The 16,789-nt window shown below is 43.1% G+C and overlaps 1 protein-coding gene and 1 long non-coding RNA gene across 21 annotated transcripts in view; one reads left to right on the top strand and one right to left on the bottom strand.

Annotated features, from left to right (window-relative positions):
* The window catches only part of LOC134733580 (uncharacterized), a 36,774-nt gene extending 35,262 nt beyond the window's left edge, over positions 1–1,512 (bottom strand). Inside the window, exon 1 of the long non-coding RNA XR_010117196.1 lies at positions 1,305–1,512. This is a non-coding gene — a long non-coding RNA (uncharacterized lncRNA). The remainder of the gene's footprint in view (positions 1–1,304) is intronic.
* Positions 1,513–1,616: 104 nt separating this feature from the next.
* Positions 1,617–16,789, top strand: part of CEP43 (centrosomal protein 43) — a 96,565-nt gene continuing 81,392 nt past the window's right edge. For 9 of the 20 annotated variants that reach the window (XM_055269540.2, XM_055269533.2, XM_063623694.1 and 6 more), the window contains exons 1-7: positions 1,632–1,924; positions 2,470–2,523; positions 5,927–5,981; positions 6,458–6,546; positions 7,000–7,137; positions 13,204–13,284; positions 15,903–15,962. In XM_055269540.2, coding sequence (XP_055125515.1) covers positions 1,823–1,924; positions 2,470–2,523; positions 5,927–5,981; positions 6,458–6,546; positions 7,000–7,137; positions 13,204–13,284; positions 15,903–15,962 — 579 coding nt within the window. In that variant the 5' untranslated portion in view covers positions 1,632–1,822. Of the gene's footprint in view, positions 1,925–2,469; positions 2,524–5,926; positions 5,982–6,457; positions 6,547–6,999; positions 7,138–13,203; positions 13,285–15,902; positions 15,963–16,789 lie in introns of all 20 variants that reach the window. The other 11 variants (XM_063623688.1, XM_063623701.1, XM_063623693.1 and 8 more) reach the window with 3 other exon arrangements.

Genomic DNA, 16,789 nt, shown 5'->3' on the forward strand with positions numbered 1-16,789 from the left:
GTGTGTACACACGTGACACATGCGTGCACACCCACCGACAAGAACAGAGACCCATTTGGAAGCCAGTGTGGGTGCCCTGTGATCTGTGTGTACACGTGACACGTGCGTACACACCCACATACAGGAACACAGCCACATTTGGAAGCCAGTGTGGACGCCCTGTGATCTGTGTGTACACATGTGACATGTGCGTGCACACCCACAGACAGGAACACAGAGATGCATCTGGAAGCCAGTGTGGACATCCTGTGGTCTGTGCGTACACATGTGACAGGTACGTGTACACCCACATACAGGAACACACAGAGGCGTTTGGAAGCCAGTATGGGCAGACAGGCCCTATCCCAAAGCGGCCGGCAGGCGTCTCCTAAGAATGGTTCTTGGACACACCTCTGGAAGGAAAACACAACTCGGCACCGCAATTGACTCGGCCAAAGGAGAAAAGCTGAAAGCTGAGTCCTGCCCAAAGGAGCCTTTCCTTTGGCGCCTGAGCCGAGGGCTTCAGAGAGGGGGTCCGCATCGCAGCGCAGCCGCCCGTCTTCCCGTGGCTTCCCTAAGGCCGTGGCTTCCGCTGCTTCTTTCCGCCGGCCACGCAGGTCGCACGGCCTTCCCCTCCCGCCCACCCTGAGGCGCTGAAGCCCTCGACGCCGTCCTCGCCCGTTTCTGATTCCCGTTTCCTTCCTCCGGGCGCGTCCTTCACCGTGGCCAAATCAGCCTCCCAATTGCTGGAGCCCGGCCTCGGACACTTCTCGGCTTACGCCGCCATACGGTGGCGCACCCCGAAACCCCGGGACCGACAGCTCGGCTGGCCTTGCGCACCCACACTCTCCGAGGCAGGGCTCGGTCCAGGGAGCTAGTTTTGCCAAGGCGAGGGGCGCGGGGCAGCCCAGGCGGCCGGATGGATACCAGGAGGGCTCGTCAGCTCCGGCGGGACGGGGCTTCCAGGACCCGGGAGGGGTCCAGGACTCTCCGCCGGCGCCTGGCTGTCGGCGGAGGGCCGCGGGGCAGGAGGGAGTGGAGACTGCGGCCCCAGCTCCGGCAGCGCGGAGCCGACCCAACGGTCTCCTCGGCCCTCGGCTCTTCCTGGGACGTCCCGCCCCTGCACCCCGGCCTGGCACCTTTCCGGTTAGCCTCGGAGGCCCTGGCCGAGCAGGGTCCGTTTGCCTGGCTGGGGGGGGCCTCAGAACATTATTTCTGGGTGACAACCTGCAGGGCCTTCCGCCCCTCGCGACCTCTCGGGACTCCCTTCCCCGACGCACCCCCAGGCTGCAGGGGCTGCAGGTTCGGTCTCGGGGCCTCCTTACCGCAGTCCGCCCGGCTTTAGGCCAGTGGGCTTTAATTACATCGATAATATGACTCCGGCGATCTTGTGCGGCGATGGGATGCAGCCGTGGGCGGTGGAGTCCAGGCGGAGTCGGCTCTCCACGCGCGAAGGCGCCTCCTCCTCACCGCTCGCCGGCTTCAAAGCTCGCGCCTCAGGCGACGGCAGCCAAAGAGTTCCCGGCTGACGGCCCCGCCGATGCCCCCGCCCCCCACGCCTCGACGCCCCGCCCCTTGCGTGCCTACCGGCGCCCCGCAGCCCCGCCCCCAGCGCCGACCCTAAGTTTCGGCGCTCAGTGGTCCGGCGCTCGCCAAGGCTGGGTGCCCAGCGTCAACCCCGAGGTCTCCATGCCCCGCCTCCCGACGCCAGGGGGCGGGGCCAGCGCGCTGGGCGCCGGGGCGGGGCTTTAGCTGCGTCGGCCGCGTAGCCCGCGCGCCGAGCCGACCTTGCTGCGGCCGTTGGCCGTTAGCGCGGCTTCGGCGGTTGTCTTGGAGAAGCAAGATGGCGGCGACGGCGGCCGCAGTGGTGGCCGAGGAAGACACGGAGCTGCGGGACCTGTTGGTACAGACGCTGGAGAACAGCGGGGTCCTGAACCGCATCAAGGTGAGGCCGGAGGCTGGGGCCAGGCCTGGCGGATCCGCAGGGCCTGCGTGGACAGCGGGCGTCACAACGGTCGCGGCGAGGAGGCCGCCTCCCTGGCGAGGGGCCGGGGCCGGCGGGCACTGGGGGCGCGCCCTGGCATGGCCACCGTCCTGCCCGCCCCACAGAGGGGGTCGGCTTGTTCGCTTGTGTGGTCCCGGAGGGCACCGCGGACTGGAGGCGCCTGGCCCATCCTCTGCCGCATTCCGTGGGGGCGGGACCGCCGGGCCTGGGGGCCACACGGGCGGCCCGCAGCTCGGTCCTGGAGCGCGGCCCCAGAGTCTCTTCCTCAGGCTCTGGCATGACCCGCGGCGGGAAAGCAGCGCGTCCAGCCGAAGCCTGGGGGTCGGAGAGCTTGTGTGACTGAGAACGTTTCGGAAGGCGTTTCTGGCCTTTGCAGCTGCCTGCCCAGCTCGTTGGCTTGCTCGTGTTTGTTGCTGGCTAAATGTGAGCTTGTTGTGAAAATTGTCTTGAAATGATAATTTCTTGTTTCTTAATTTTTTTCTAAGGCTGAACTCCGAGCAGCTGTGTTTTTAGCACTAGAGGAGCAAGAAAAAGTAGAGGTATGAAGTTTCCAGATTTTAACATGGCTGTATTCGTTAATACTTAATTTCTCATTCATTAAAAACCGTCTTAAAAATAGTTTATAGTAACGTATAGCTAGGGATAATTTTGAACTGTTAAGGATTATATTACTATTGAGAGAGAGCCAAAATTATTCTTTTTTCGTGTAGCTTTTGAATTTGGGGGTAATCTTAAAGTTAAGATACCACAGTAACTCTGATCCCAATGCTTAATCTGAAACAAAAGGCCATAGGAGTTTCTTGAAGAAATGGTTCCATTGTCAATGTGTTAAGTGCAGGTTCACTGAGATCCTTTAGTAAGCTAGTATGTTATTAATCCCTGTGAAACGGGGTATATAGTATGCAACTTTTCCCAAAATTATCTGACCACTCAATTATTTTGACAATGAAAAAGACAATGATTATTTTAAAAGTGCAACCACTTCTGTATATTTAAGTGGGTAATTTAACTTTTTCCGAGTCCCACCAACCATCCTGAGTAAATATTCTGAAATTTGTCAACAAGAATAGAACCATCATCAAAGTCTTAAACTCTTGCTGTATGACAAATCAGTTTCCTGTCCTGTCACTTCTTTAGACCTGTGTACCTAATCTCTAATTTCATCAAAATCTTCAGTTCTTTGCCCTTTCCATGTCTGTGCAGGCGTCAATCTTCTCTTGGCGGCATTTTGCTCTGGACCCTATGTGTCTGGACCCCGAATGACCTTGTCTTACAGTCATACGTGGTCTGGAAGAAATCTCAGTGGTCATTTAACCCAGCAAACTAACTCTCTTCCCACTTTACACATATGTGCTCCTGGAGAAGAGTCAGTCAATCATGTGGATTGCTGATGTTGCATATTGGCAGGTACCAACCTGGTTAGGTCCTGAGCAGGCCCAGCAGCTCTCTTCTTCACCCTAGCTGTGCAGTAGCCTTCTATGTCACCCCTGCTTTCTTCTCTCTGAACACCTGGTCTTGTTGCTTCCTCCACAGGGAAGGTAGAAGCCATTAGATCCTAACTTTATGTTCTCCTCTCCTATCGCTCAATCTATTGCTCACCTGTGAAAATGCTTACCTGTGTCTATATTTATCTGTACCTCTTTCCTTACTGCTTTAGAAGAAGAGGCTCTGTCATGTCCAAGAATAATCAATCTGTCTTGTGTATACTCTCAAGTCTTTAATTATTTACTGTATCTTTGACCTGTTCCTTTTCTGGTGGCTTTTCTTTTGAGCTTGAAAACATGTTTAAATAACTATTAGGAGTAAACTGTTTTCCTTTACTCACATTCTGCTTTTAATACCACTGTGGTTTTTTTCCTTCACAACCTGGTTTTGACCACTTCTTAGTTTCTTCAGCATGATCTCTTTCCTGTACACCTGACTGAGACTTATGCACGGTTGTCATTCTGTACTCTCTCACAGACTGACCTTATTCATCCAGTAACTCCAGCCCTGTAACTTTCATGCATATTTCTCTCCTGAGCTTCAGACCTGTATGTTAAACTGCCCACTATATTATGCCCTTAATGGGACCATCATTTATCTGGCAAGAGAGCTAAGTGTTTCTTAGGCCTTGCTCTTCTTTCCACCTGCTCAGTCATCACCTGGCTCTGTGTCTGTCAGGTGTGTATCTGAAGTGTCCCCAACGGAGTGCTCTGCAGCCTCCTTTGTGCTTGTTTTTTCTTTTCCAGATTGCTTTATCCCCTTCCTACTTGCCAGTCTCCCTTTCCGTGGTGTCCCTCACCATCTCCCTGAAGTCCTTTTTCCACATTGCTCCTAGATTGGCTGTTTATAGTATACATCTGATCTTGTCCCTCCATTCTCTTTAAATATTTCAGTTGGCCGGGCGCGGTGGCTCACGCTTGTAATCCCAGCACTTTGGGAGGCCGAGGCGGGCGGATCACGAGGTCAGGAGATCGAGACCACGGTGAAACCCCGTCTCTACTAAAAATACAAAAAAAATTAGCTGGGCGTGGTGGCGGGCGCCTGTAGTCCCAGCTACTCGGAGAGGCTGAGGCAGGAGAATGGCGTGAACCCGGGAGGCGGAGCTTGCAGTGAGCCGAGATCGCGCCACTGCACTCCAGCCTGGGCGACAGAGCGAGACTCTGTCTCAAAAAAAAAAAAAAAAAAAGTATTTCAGTTGACTCAATATCTTAGAATTCCCTGAACCAGCCTACCAACTACCTTGAGGATCTCTCCTCTCCTTTTTATTTTAACAACTATACTGAGGTAAAATCGACCTACAGTAAAGCTAAAGTATTTAATATGTACAGTTTGATTTTTTAATAGTTAATTTATGCAGCTGTGAAATGATCACCACAATCAAGGTACTGCACATATCCCTCAAACTTTTGACCTTCGAAAGTTTTCCTTGTGCCCCTTTGTAACCCTCTCCCCCACCCCAAACCTTTTTTAATGGAAACCTTTTCCATTATATAAATGGAATCGAATAGTAGGTACTCTTTTTTTTTGGTCTGTTTCTTCAACATAATGCATTTGAAATTCATTCATATTGTAGTATGTATTAATAAATCATTTCATTAATACATTTTATAGATATGACAGTTTAGCCATTACCTGTTGACAGACATTTAGGCTGTTTCCAGTTTTTGAGTATTACAAATAAGGTTTCTGTGAACAGTCATGTACAAGTCTTTGCTTGGATCTGTGATTTCTCTTGAGAAAATATGTAGGGGTGAAGTGATTAGGTCACATGCTAGGAATATTTGTGACTTTTAAGAAACACTACCAAATTGCTGTCCAAACTCGTTATGCCATTTTGCATTCCCATCAGCAGTGTATGAGGCTGCCAGTGTAGCAGCAATTAATGTGGTCTTAAGGAAGTTTACCATGTGCTACCTACTGTAGCCTGTTCTCAGCAACAATCACAGGCTTGATGGTCTAGAAGTATTTTTTCCATACTTATTCAAATAAAGGTATAATTACAAAAATAAGTTGGCCTATGGGCCACATAAGATTATCTCACATTTCATGGATAAACTGGGAATTACAAGTGTATAATTAAATTCCTGTTCATAGTAAGTATGCTATAAATGGTAGATATCTGAGATGACAAAACTTTTATCAAACTTCATATATTTGAAATAATAAACAGTTGTTGACATTTAATTGTATTTCACACAGGTATTTGAAAATGTCTAGCTTCAAAAGCAGTTTATAAAACATTTAAAAATTAAAAATAAATACAAATCTTCATATATGGTTTTGTTATATTAACTTTGAGAAATTACTGAATAGCACAAAGTAAGCCCTGTAGTAATTAACAGTTGTAGAATGGATTTTGTAAAACCATAATTTTATTGATGCAAACGTTAAACTTTATATTTTGTAGTTATTTTTAGGGTAAACACATGACACTTAAATTTTTTTTTTTTTTAACAGAACAAAACTCCTTTAGTCAATGAGAGCCTGAAAAAGTTTTTAAATACCAAAGACGGTAAGATGTTCAGCTTGTTCTTGTTTATCTGTCTCTGAATTTTTGAATCTTGATACCATTTGGGAGAAATCAGGAATGTCAGGGAATTTTTTTATGTCTTCAATTGTTATAGGTCCTCATTTTAAAATAATATTTTATTGTACAACAAGTGTGTTGCCATTACATATTTTTGGACTTGGAATGTTGTTGCTTAAAGCCAGTTTTACTACAGAAAGCCAATATTAACCATTAAAAAGCGAAACACTGAAATCTATGAGATGATTGTCTTACAGTTAGTTACAGACTGATGATCCCAGTGAAAAAATTAGGAGATTGAGATTTTCATTACTTAATCATATTATTCAAAGGAGAAATTTGTAACTTAAAAAATTTAGAAACCTTTCTTCCATTAATCTAGTGTATCTATTTCATAATGTTAATTAAAAAAATTCAGTTTTTAAAGATTTGCTTACTTACCTTTTTCTTGATCTTTATAGGTCGTTTAGTGGCTAGTCTTGTTGCAGAATTTCTTCAGTTTTTTAACCTTGACTTTACTTTGGCTGTTTTTCAACCTGAAACTAGCACAGTAAGAATAATGATTTTTACGTCTATCTTTTGAAACCTTCTTTGATACAAATGAGTTAATATTAAGCTGAAAGTTAATAGAATTTGACAACTGATAGTTTTTTACATTTAGATTATTTTTGGTAGTTGATTATCTCTTTCTCTTAAAAGCCATATGAGCTTTCAGATAGCTGGCACCAGTGTGGCTGCTTTGTGTTACTTGAAAGCTTGCTAATAAAAGTATTACTGTAGAGTTAATTTTGATACGATGTTAGATTGCACCTGTTAATGGAAACTTTGAAGGTAGAGGCCGTGTAAAAGAAATAGGCATAATTTTTTAAAATAGACATTTCATTCATTAGTAAGACAGTCTCTTTGAGTTTAAAGATGTCTTTCAACTGAAAATATTTTCTTTACTCCTTGAGAATAACTTGTGCAATTTTTTTGTGCACTTGTATTTTAACTTCTTTTCTAGCTGCAAGGTCTTGAAGGTCGAGAGAATTTAGCCCGAGATTTAGGTATAATTGAAGCAGAAGGTACTGTGGGTGGACCCTTATTATTAGAAGTGATCAGGCGCTGTCAACAGAAAGAAAAAGGGCCGACCACTGGGGAAGTAAGTAGAATTCTGTGTTATCTCTTTCTATTTTAATTATTGGCTACTTAGTTTAGCCATGCAGATTAGTGCATATATAGTAAATTAAGGTTTTCATACTAGAAGATATTTCTTAAAAACAAAATGAGATGTATTCAGATTGTATCAGTGCAAATTTTAATGAAAATTAGGAATGTGCTGACTCTGATTCTGTGGCATATCTGTTCTGGTTTTTGATCCTCAAGAGTGTTGGGTCATGAGCTAAACTGTCTGGAACAAATCCCAACTCCTCGTTGCCTTGCTTGATCCTCCATTCATTCCATACTGTGTATGAAGTGGGCTCTACCAGGCCCTACCTTGGTGTTCTGAGGCTTCTCTGCATAAGCCAACAGAAGCACTCAACTTGCTATTATTTTTATTAAAACATCTTAGTTAAATATAAAAGGGCTGATTTATAGGATAGTTAATAAATTTTTGGACTTAAAGGCCTCTTTAGGCTTAAAACTAAGCTGTTGATTTTGCTTTAAACTGTTTAGAAACAGTTCAAACTTATACTTTTTTGATTAGTAGTACTTTTCATACTCAACCTTTTTTCTAGAAATTGTGCTAATGAGATTAATGATATAATTTTATTTTCATACATTAATTTTACATAAAGATACTTTGTTTTATAGATAAAGGTAACATCTGTAACTGTTCCAGATATTTGATTAAATGTGAGCTTTTAGTCAGAAATTTATAGGTAAGAATGTGGAGGGCTGTATATGTTTCCTACTTATTTTCTTTGGTGAGTCTCAGAGGATATTTTCTATTAGAATTTTTGAAAATTGATAAAGCTTGCCTGAGTACTAATTATGTGTAAGGCATGGTAAGTAGACTTTGTGGGTACTATAAAATATAAGAAACTTCTATGTCTCTGAATAGCACAAAGCTATTTAAGATAAAATGTACTCAAATAAGAAGATTAACATTTAAATAACAGTTTAAGGTTATGGAGGAATTGTCATTTAACACATTATTCCAAACATGAGTAGTTTAGAGGAGGAAGCGATTGTCACATGCCAAAATTTTATTGAAGTCAATTTTAAATTGAGAGTAGGATGTTAGTTGTGGGGCGAGGATTGGGAAGGATGTTCCGAGAAGTTGGAACAGTGCCAGCCAAGTGTGGGTGCAGGAGTGCGTAGCCAGATCCCGGGCTGGCTGGGAGTGAGGCGGCTCGCCCAGAGCACAGGTTTTCACTTCAGCTTGTGCATATAATTTCATTCCTTCATTTATCAATATTCAGCAAGCTTTTATTGTGTGCTTATTTGATAGATACTGTGCTGGGTAGTAGGCAATCAAAAACAAACTAAAGAACCCAGTCTCCTGGGGCCAGCAGTCTGTAGGTCGTGATGACCTCTCTTTATTGGCTCTCCCCTCTCAGCTTCTGTGGCCTTGAAGAACTCTCTTCTCTTTCTAACTGCCCTTTCATTTTCTTTTCTGTTTAGTAGTTGTGCTTTGGCTCACCTCATTGCAGTGGTGTTTATGCATATTTTTCTGTCTATATTGATCTTTCTTCCTTAACATACCACTAGCATGGACTCTGGAACCAGGTTACTTGGGTGAAACCCCAGCTCTGCTACATTCTAGCTCTGTGAGCCTGCAGTCACTCAGCCTCCATGTGCCCAGGTTCCTTATCTGCAACATGGAGATCACAGAAGTATCACACCTACAGGTCTGGAGGGGGTCTAAGGAAGCAAGATGTGTGAAGCTTTGAGCACAGTGCTTGGCACGGAGTACTCTGTGTGTTATTGTAGTAGGCATCAGTGGATTCAATTAACTGCAAATTGAAAATATTCGGATAGGCTGAGCGTGGTAGCTCATGCCTGTAATTCCAGCACTTTGGGAGGCCGAGGCGGGTGAATCTTGAAGTCAAGAGATGGAGACCATCCTGGCCAACATGGTGAAACCCCATCTCTACTAAAAATAGAAAAATTAGCTGGGTGTTGTGGTATGCGCCTGTAGTCCCAGCTATTTGGGAGGCTGAGGCAGAATCGCTTGAACCCAGGAGGTGGAGGTTGCAGTGAGGCGAGGTTGTGCCACTGCACTGCAGCCTGGCGACAGAGCGAGACTCCATCTCAAAAAAAAGAGAATAAAAAGAAAATATTCGGATAAAATACAACAAAAGAATGCAAATGTAGTATAAAACTATATAGCATTTACATTGTATTAGATATAAGTTATTTAGACATGATTTGAAGTACATAAGTTATATGCAAATATGTCATTTCACATAAAGCACTTGAGCATCCTTGGTTTTTGGTGTCCACAGGGGAGTCCTACAACCAATCCCCTGTGGATACTGAGGGACGACTGTATTAGTATTACTCTTTCTTGTTATTGTATGGATGACTCTTTAAGTTCAGTGTAGTCTGCCTAAGCCCAGCTCAGTCCTTTATCCTAGCTGCAGACTAGAATTTCCAGCTCTTCACAAAACATACCTCCCTGGATAACCCAATAGTACATTCGAATCCTGTGTGGAAAAACTTACTTTCTTCTCTTTACCTCTAAAAAGTAAAAACATAAAGAAAAAGCAAATCCCACCTTACTCCCCGCAAATAACCCTCTTCCAGTTCTTCTTGCTCTCTTCTCTGTTTTGATCGATTCTATTCCTGTGACTCCTTGGTTTCATCCCAAGGAGCCACCTCTTCACATGTGCTCTAGATTCAGTTCTTCTGTCAGGAAGGATTCACTCTCCGCCTTGCACCCAGTAGCTTTGGTAACAGGCTGTGGAAGAAAGTAATTGCTGGAGGGCTTTCTGTTCTCTGCTAGATAGGATGTATACCTCAAAATGAGACCCAGTAGCATTCCTGTGTAGTGGGTGTGATGCGAAAATGGACACAGAATCACTGTTCTTCAGTACTTCATTCTGACTCGTGGATTTGAGGACTCCCCTGAAGTTTGCCCTGACTTTTTCATAGCTGTGATTCTGTCAAATAGACTCAGGATAGGAATTCTGTATCCTCAAAAGGTAGTTGTTTTACTCCCCCAAGTTGCTGAACCAGTAAGTTGGGCATTTCATCTCCATTTTTTGCTAGTTTTCCCTTCCTAATATCTGGGTATTTAATTTTAACAGTTTGTGTGTATGTATATAAACAAATAGATAAAATATTTAAAATAGAGACCTCAGAGATGGATGTTTTGGCCCTTCATTATTTGTGTTTTCTATTACTTTGGAAGAAAACCTGTTGTTTGTAATGAAATAAAAAATTAGAGCTTTTATTAGCTTTTGACTTTGACTGTAGAAAACTAGCTATAGGTTAAGCTCACTGAACTAAATTACTGATGCTTTTTACCAAAACTGCATTTTAACCACCTCAAGTATTACGTTGCTGTGCCCCACCTGCTTTAACCTGACTTTTGTTTGATTTTATTGGATGCTTCCCAGCCGTAGATAATTAAAGCCCTTTCTTGTTTTCTGAGCCCCTCAATGGATCATTGCCATCTCCTTCAGCACCTCTACCGTGTAGGTCCTTATATCTGTCCAGGATCATTTCTTCCTAAAGGTTCTCATGCTTTCAGTCTGCCATTCACTGTTGCAGAATTATTTTTAAACTTCAGCGCTTTCTCTGCTGCTTTCTTCTGTACGATTGTAGTGACCGCACTGCCGACTCAGAAGTCCCAGATTCTTCAGCTCGTATGAAATGTTCTGTGTGATGTGGCCTTTACCTGTCTTTCTAGCCTTATGCCTTTTTTTTTTTTTTTTTTTTTAATGTGGAGCCTTGTACTTAAGCCAGATTGAACTTTGGACTTACTACTTGAAAGTGGCTTGTGTTTTTTCGCCTTATTTTTTTATTCTATTCTCCACTTGGAATTATACTCTTTCCCCTTCCCCAGCTGTGGAATTTTGTCAGTCAGGTTTTCTCCTCAGCTGCAACTCTTGTTCTTCCTCTCTCCTTACTGGAAACTGCATGTAACTTAGTGCCTCCTTCTGTCAAGTTGTAGTAGTGATCTGCACTGGTTACACATGGAAATGTATTGAGGACAAGGGCTTTATCTTCATATCTCTTACACAGTCTAAGGCATTATGATTTTTTTTGAGACGGAGTCTCGCTCTGTTGCCCAGGCTGGAGTGCAGTGGCGCAATCTCGGCTCACTGCTGCAAGCTCCGCCTCCCAGGTTCACGACATTCTCCTGCCTCAGCCTCCCGAGTAGCTGGGACTACAGGTGGCCACCACCATACCTGGCTAATTTTTTTTTTTTTTTTGTATTTTTAGTAGAGACAGGGTTTCACCATGTTAGCCAGGATGGTCTCAATCTCTGACCTCGTGATCTGCCCGCCTTGGCCTCCCAAATTGCTGGGATTACAGGCGTGAGCCACCGCGCCCAGCTGGCATAGTGATTTTTAACATACTGTTCACAGTCAATGGAAGCCTTTGAAAATTCGACGAGGAATACCCATTTAGAAGATTCGTGGAGGTTAGATTGGTAAAATATGGAGAAGTTAGCAGACTAGAAGGAAGTGAAACACATAAGAAGGCAAATCTAGACAAGAATGGTAGCAGTAAGAATAGAAATAAGTGGACATACAGGCTAGGCATGGTGGCTCACACCTGTAATTCCAGCACTTTGGGAGGCCGAGGCAGGCAGATCACTTGAGGCCAGGAGTTTGAGACCAGCCTGGCCAACCTAGTGAAACCCCGTCTCTATTAAAAATGTAAAAATTAATGTTGGGCGCGGTGGCTCATGATTGTAATCCCAGCGCTTTGGGAGGCCAAGGCGGGTGGATCACCTGAGGTCAGGAGTTCGAGACCAGCCTGGCCATCATGGTGGAACTCCATCTCTACTAAAATACAAAAAATTGGCCAGGTGCGGTGGCTCACACCTGTAATCCCACTTTGGGAGGCTGAGGCGGGCGGATCATTTGAGACCAGCCTGGCCAACATAGTGAAACCCTGTCTCTACTAAAAATACAAAAATTAGCTGGGCATGGTGGTGTGCATCTATAGTCCCAGCTACTCAGGAGGGCGAGGCAGGCGAATTGCTTGAACCTGGGAGGCGGAGGTTGCAGTGAGCCGAGATCACATCACTGCACTCCAGCCTAGTTGACAGAGTGAGACCCTGTTTCAAAAAAAAGAAAGGTAAATAAAAGAGAGAAAGAAATGAATAGATAAAGATGACCTTTCGAGAATCAACAAGACTTGGTCAACTAATATTTTGGCATGGGGCAAGGTCATAGAAGGCAATAAGAGAAAAGAAAAGCTCTCCAAGGCCAGTTTAAGGATTTTAGCCTAGAAGATAATATCACCACCAGAAATAGTGGGACTGAAGAGGGAGAACTGAAGTTATGAAGAGCAGCACATTTTCGTATTTAAAAAGTTACAGTCAGTCATAAAAGGATTTTTGTAACAAAACAGCCAGTATTTACTATGCACGGTATCATAGAGCTTGTGCTGGTAGTGGATGAATTGTAGGAAGTGATTTTTATTTAAGAAACATTTTAAAAACCTCCTTTGCATTAACCACAGTGCTCAGAACCCTGTGGTGACAGGGCACTGGGCAGCAGACACAGATGACTCTTGTGGAAGTTGGGCTAGAGCAGGTGCTTTCCATTTTGGAAAAAAAATGTGTGGAAGTAGAAAACTGGAAGAGTGAACCACTATTTGAAGGGGTAAAGTATTTTTAATGAAAGTCGTTATTTGGTATTTTTTCTTGAGATAAAATGAAGTAGGGAAACAAATTCAAAGAGGGCAAAAAGTAGATCTTAGAGAATTACAGGATATTATTTGTCTGGAGAGTAGGGAGAAGGGAAGTGAGGAAGTAAGTGCTGGAACGGTAGACCTGGGACAGATTTCAGTGGAGACAGTATCCTGTTCAAAGTGAATGAATGAAATATTTTGCAGGTAATTAGAATCTAGGGATGTGTAGAAGGTTTTTGAGGGGGTAGAATTAGAGGGAAATCTAAAAAGGATGGTTACTTTAATAAGGAAGAAATAAAATAACCAACATTGTATAGTGTTTTTAAATGCTAAAATTCGACTGGAGTGTAATTGGTATATTTGTGTTTTATTTTTAAATGTGTTTTAATTTTAAACTAAAATATTTTAGGGTGCACTAGATCTATCTGATGTACATTCTCCACCAAAGTCACCAGAGGGAAAAACAAGTGCACAGACAACACCAAGTAAGGTGAGTTAGCTGCAGAACACGGAAGTCACGTCTGGACTTAACTCCAGAGGACTCTGCTTTTCTCTCTCTGGTCTTTCCTGTTACAAATTGTATTGTTTTATATAAACACATGGGCTCTTTAGTTTCTTGAAGGTGCTTTTTTTCCATTAAGTATACATTAAAAAAAAAATTTTGGTTTGTTGGTAGTTGTTTGACATTTGTATCATAGAAAGGAATGTGCTGGTAAGTAACACAAACATAGAATATTTGGATTTATTTGGTACTTTGGACATTTTCTCCTATTAAGGAGATTTACTTACTTTTCATTTATAAATTCCTAGCTTGAGAATATTAAGCTAGGAATATGTATTACAGGATATAATAGTGAATGAATATTTTAGACTTCTAGATGAGTGATGAGATTCAGAATTGTAAATCATGATAGTTTTTAATATACATGGGCTGTTTTGATAGAATTTCTAAGAAAATATATGTACTTTGGTTACATTTGTGTGTGTATGCATGCGTGCATCTGTTTGTGTGTTTATGAGTTGTTAAAGGTAAGACTTGATTTCAGAGCTTAAGCATAATGGGAAAAAAAAATGAGCTGTACACTTTGAGCTTAAGATCCGGGATATGTAGGAATGGACAGAAAGATGATTGTCAGGAAATTTGTTTTCTCAAGAGTATAGCATGAATTGGTAGTCCCAGGCGGTCTTATCAAAGGATAGGTTTGGGTCTGTCTTAGTCTGTTCAGGCTGCCAAGTACCATAGATTGGGCAACTTACAAACAACACATTTTTCCTCACAGTTCTGGTGGCTGGAAGTCCAAGATCATGGCATCACTGTGGTTAGGTCTGGTGAGGTCCCTCTTCTAGGTTGCAAAGAGCTGCCTTCTCATTGGGTCCTCACGTGGTGGAAAGAGGATGAGAGAGCTCTCTGGGGTCAGGGCCCTAATCCTGGTCACAAAGGCTTCACCCTCATGATCTGCTCACCCCCCAAAGGCTCCAGCTTCTGATACCATCACATTGAGGGATAGGATTTCAGCATAGGAGCTGGGGGTTTGTGGACTGCACAAACCTGCAGTCCATGACAGGTCAGGTTTGTATTCTTTGACTGTCCCTTTGATTTTCATCCCATAGGAATAGAGTGATGCTGTGGAGTCCATTCCAAAAGATGAGGTCCCATGTGGGTTTGTGGTGGTGGATCGACTCTCAGATACAGTTGCATCTTTTTAAATAGATGAACTTCCAGAACGTAGTGATTATACTACAAGATGCCTTTCTTTTTTAAATGTCTAGGCACAGAACATTGCTGAACGATTGCTGTTATTTTTTGCTTGTTCTTTGATGTTGTTGCTCCTTTTTATTGTTTAAGTTTGGAAAACTAAAGGAATTTTATACTTTATTTCTAACCAAGGAAACAACTATTATATTGTTTATAGTTGCTCCTTCTGAGCTTTCTAGTTGGTGTAGGGAAGGCCTTTTTTTAAAAATTTTTTTTCCTAAATACTCATAGGAGGCTATAACCCCAGTGATAGAATAAGGTCATGAGTAAATTTTTAAAATTTCTTTAAATTAATTGCAAATAAAACAGCCTATGTAAGTAAGCTTTACTTTTCATGAAAATACCTGGCTTTAGAAAAATTAAAATTAATGAATATTCCAAAATACCTATCAGTACCTATAGCGTTTGACTATTTGGAAGCTCTTTTTAGCAAATTATTACTGTTTTTAAAGCAAATTAGCAATCCTGACCTTCTATATATAATGTATGTCTTCAGGGTAAAATATTAAAGTCTATTTTACGTACTCTTATTCTCTGTACATACATTTTAAGATCTAAGAATTGTAATGAGAATCTCAGTGTTTTAAGTCAGTCAGGAAATGATGCTGTTTTTCCAGAGAAGGGGGGACTGTCCTGAGGCTGCCTTAGAGAGCAGTGTTTGTCCTAATAGCTGTCTCTGCCGCCATCCTGTTATTCTAGTTTAGTCCCCATTTCTCAGTTGGCCTCATAAACCCACTTCAGAAATACCCTAGGTAGTCCTTGTGTAGGGTTGCATCTGTTCTAAGATAAACCCTTTTTTTGGCACTTAAAATGCAATTTCTCTAGTACTAAAGGACCTGGATTTGGGATCTAGTACTTTCCCGACCTTCTTCTTGCTAGCTACCTCCTGCTGGCACCCAGTCAGCCTTGAGGGCCCACGGAGAATGCTAGAAGCTCTCCAAGAGTAGCGTCCACCCAGCCTTTAGGAACCAGCTTTGTGTGCTCCTGAGAAAGGTCAGATGAGGTCAGGACAAGTCTTCAGAGAAGTTGCCTAGGAACTCAAGTGAGGCTTATTTAGAATGCTGCTAAAATGTAGCGTGAAGGAGGTGATTCTCTACCCAGTATAAGCTGAGCAGGTGAAGGCTAAGGTATCTGTGTTTGACCTAGTAACTACTGGAAACAGTAAACATGAGGTAGATCACTTTAGGAATGGAGTTAAGAAAGGACCAAAAAAAGCAGGCCTCACAGAGCATATTATCTAGATGTTCCACTTCTGAGACATTTTTCAGTAGGCATCTTTGTTTGGTAATGAGTTAGTTTATTTTTAAAGATTTCTATTTTGTGGTAAAATCTCATTTTATTCTCATGCTCAGATACCAAGGTATAAAGGACAAGGTAAGAAGAAGACAAGCGGGCAGAAGGCTGGTGACAAGGTAACATGCATGAGGGCAGAGGAGAAAAGCAGCCTGTGGGCATCAGGTCTCGACTCTGGGGCTTCCTGGAGCGCTGGGCTTCTGTCAGGTTGGGTTCTCAGTTTTCTTATGAAATGTCACTTGAGGCTGGGCTAGGTGGCTCGCGCCTGTAATCCCAGCACTTTGGGAGGCCAAGGCGGGTGGATCACTTGAGGTCAGGAGTTCGAGACCATCCTGGCCAATGTAGTGAAACCCCGCCTCTACTAAAATACAAAAATTAGCCGGCCGTGGTGGCGCATGCCTATAATCCCAGCTACTTGGGAGGCTGAGGCAGGAGAATCGCTTTAACCCGGGAAGCGGAGGTTGCAGTGAGCTGAAATTGTGCCATTGCACTCCAGCATGGGTGACAGAGTGAGACTCTGTCTAAAAAAACAAAAAAGTAATGATGGCATGAAATAAAAAGTAAATTTCACTTGTCAGTTTTTATCCAGGTGAAAATCATACTGTTGAATCTTAAAACCATGCTGTCAGTTTTACTTTGAAAATTCCTGTTTTGTTGGCAATTAGAGTTGAAAATACGTATTTTTCTTTTGAATGGATGATTATATACTTATTATTAACATTGTAATTTTTATTTAAGGAAAATAGAACATCAAACTTTTTTGAATACTTACCTATTGATAAATTAAAAATTAAACGTATTTCCTCCAAGACATTTTTGTGTTCTGTCATTTTTCAGACAGTTGCACATTTGTGACCCTTTATTCAGGGCCCCTGCTCACAGTAGACTGCTGGGGGCCAATGCTGCATCTGCTCACAGTAGACTGCTGGGGGCCAATGCTGCATAC

This window comes from Symphalangus syndactylus, chromosome 2 (assembly GCF_028878055.3).
Source record: "Symphalangus syndactylus isolate Jambi chromosome 2, NHGRI_mSymSyn1-v2.1_pri, whole genome shotgun sequence".
NCBI classification, from domain to species: domain Eukaryota; kingdom Metazoa; phylum Chordata; class Mammalia; order Primates; family Hylobatidae; genus Symphalangus; species Symphalangus syndactylus.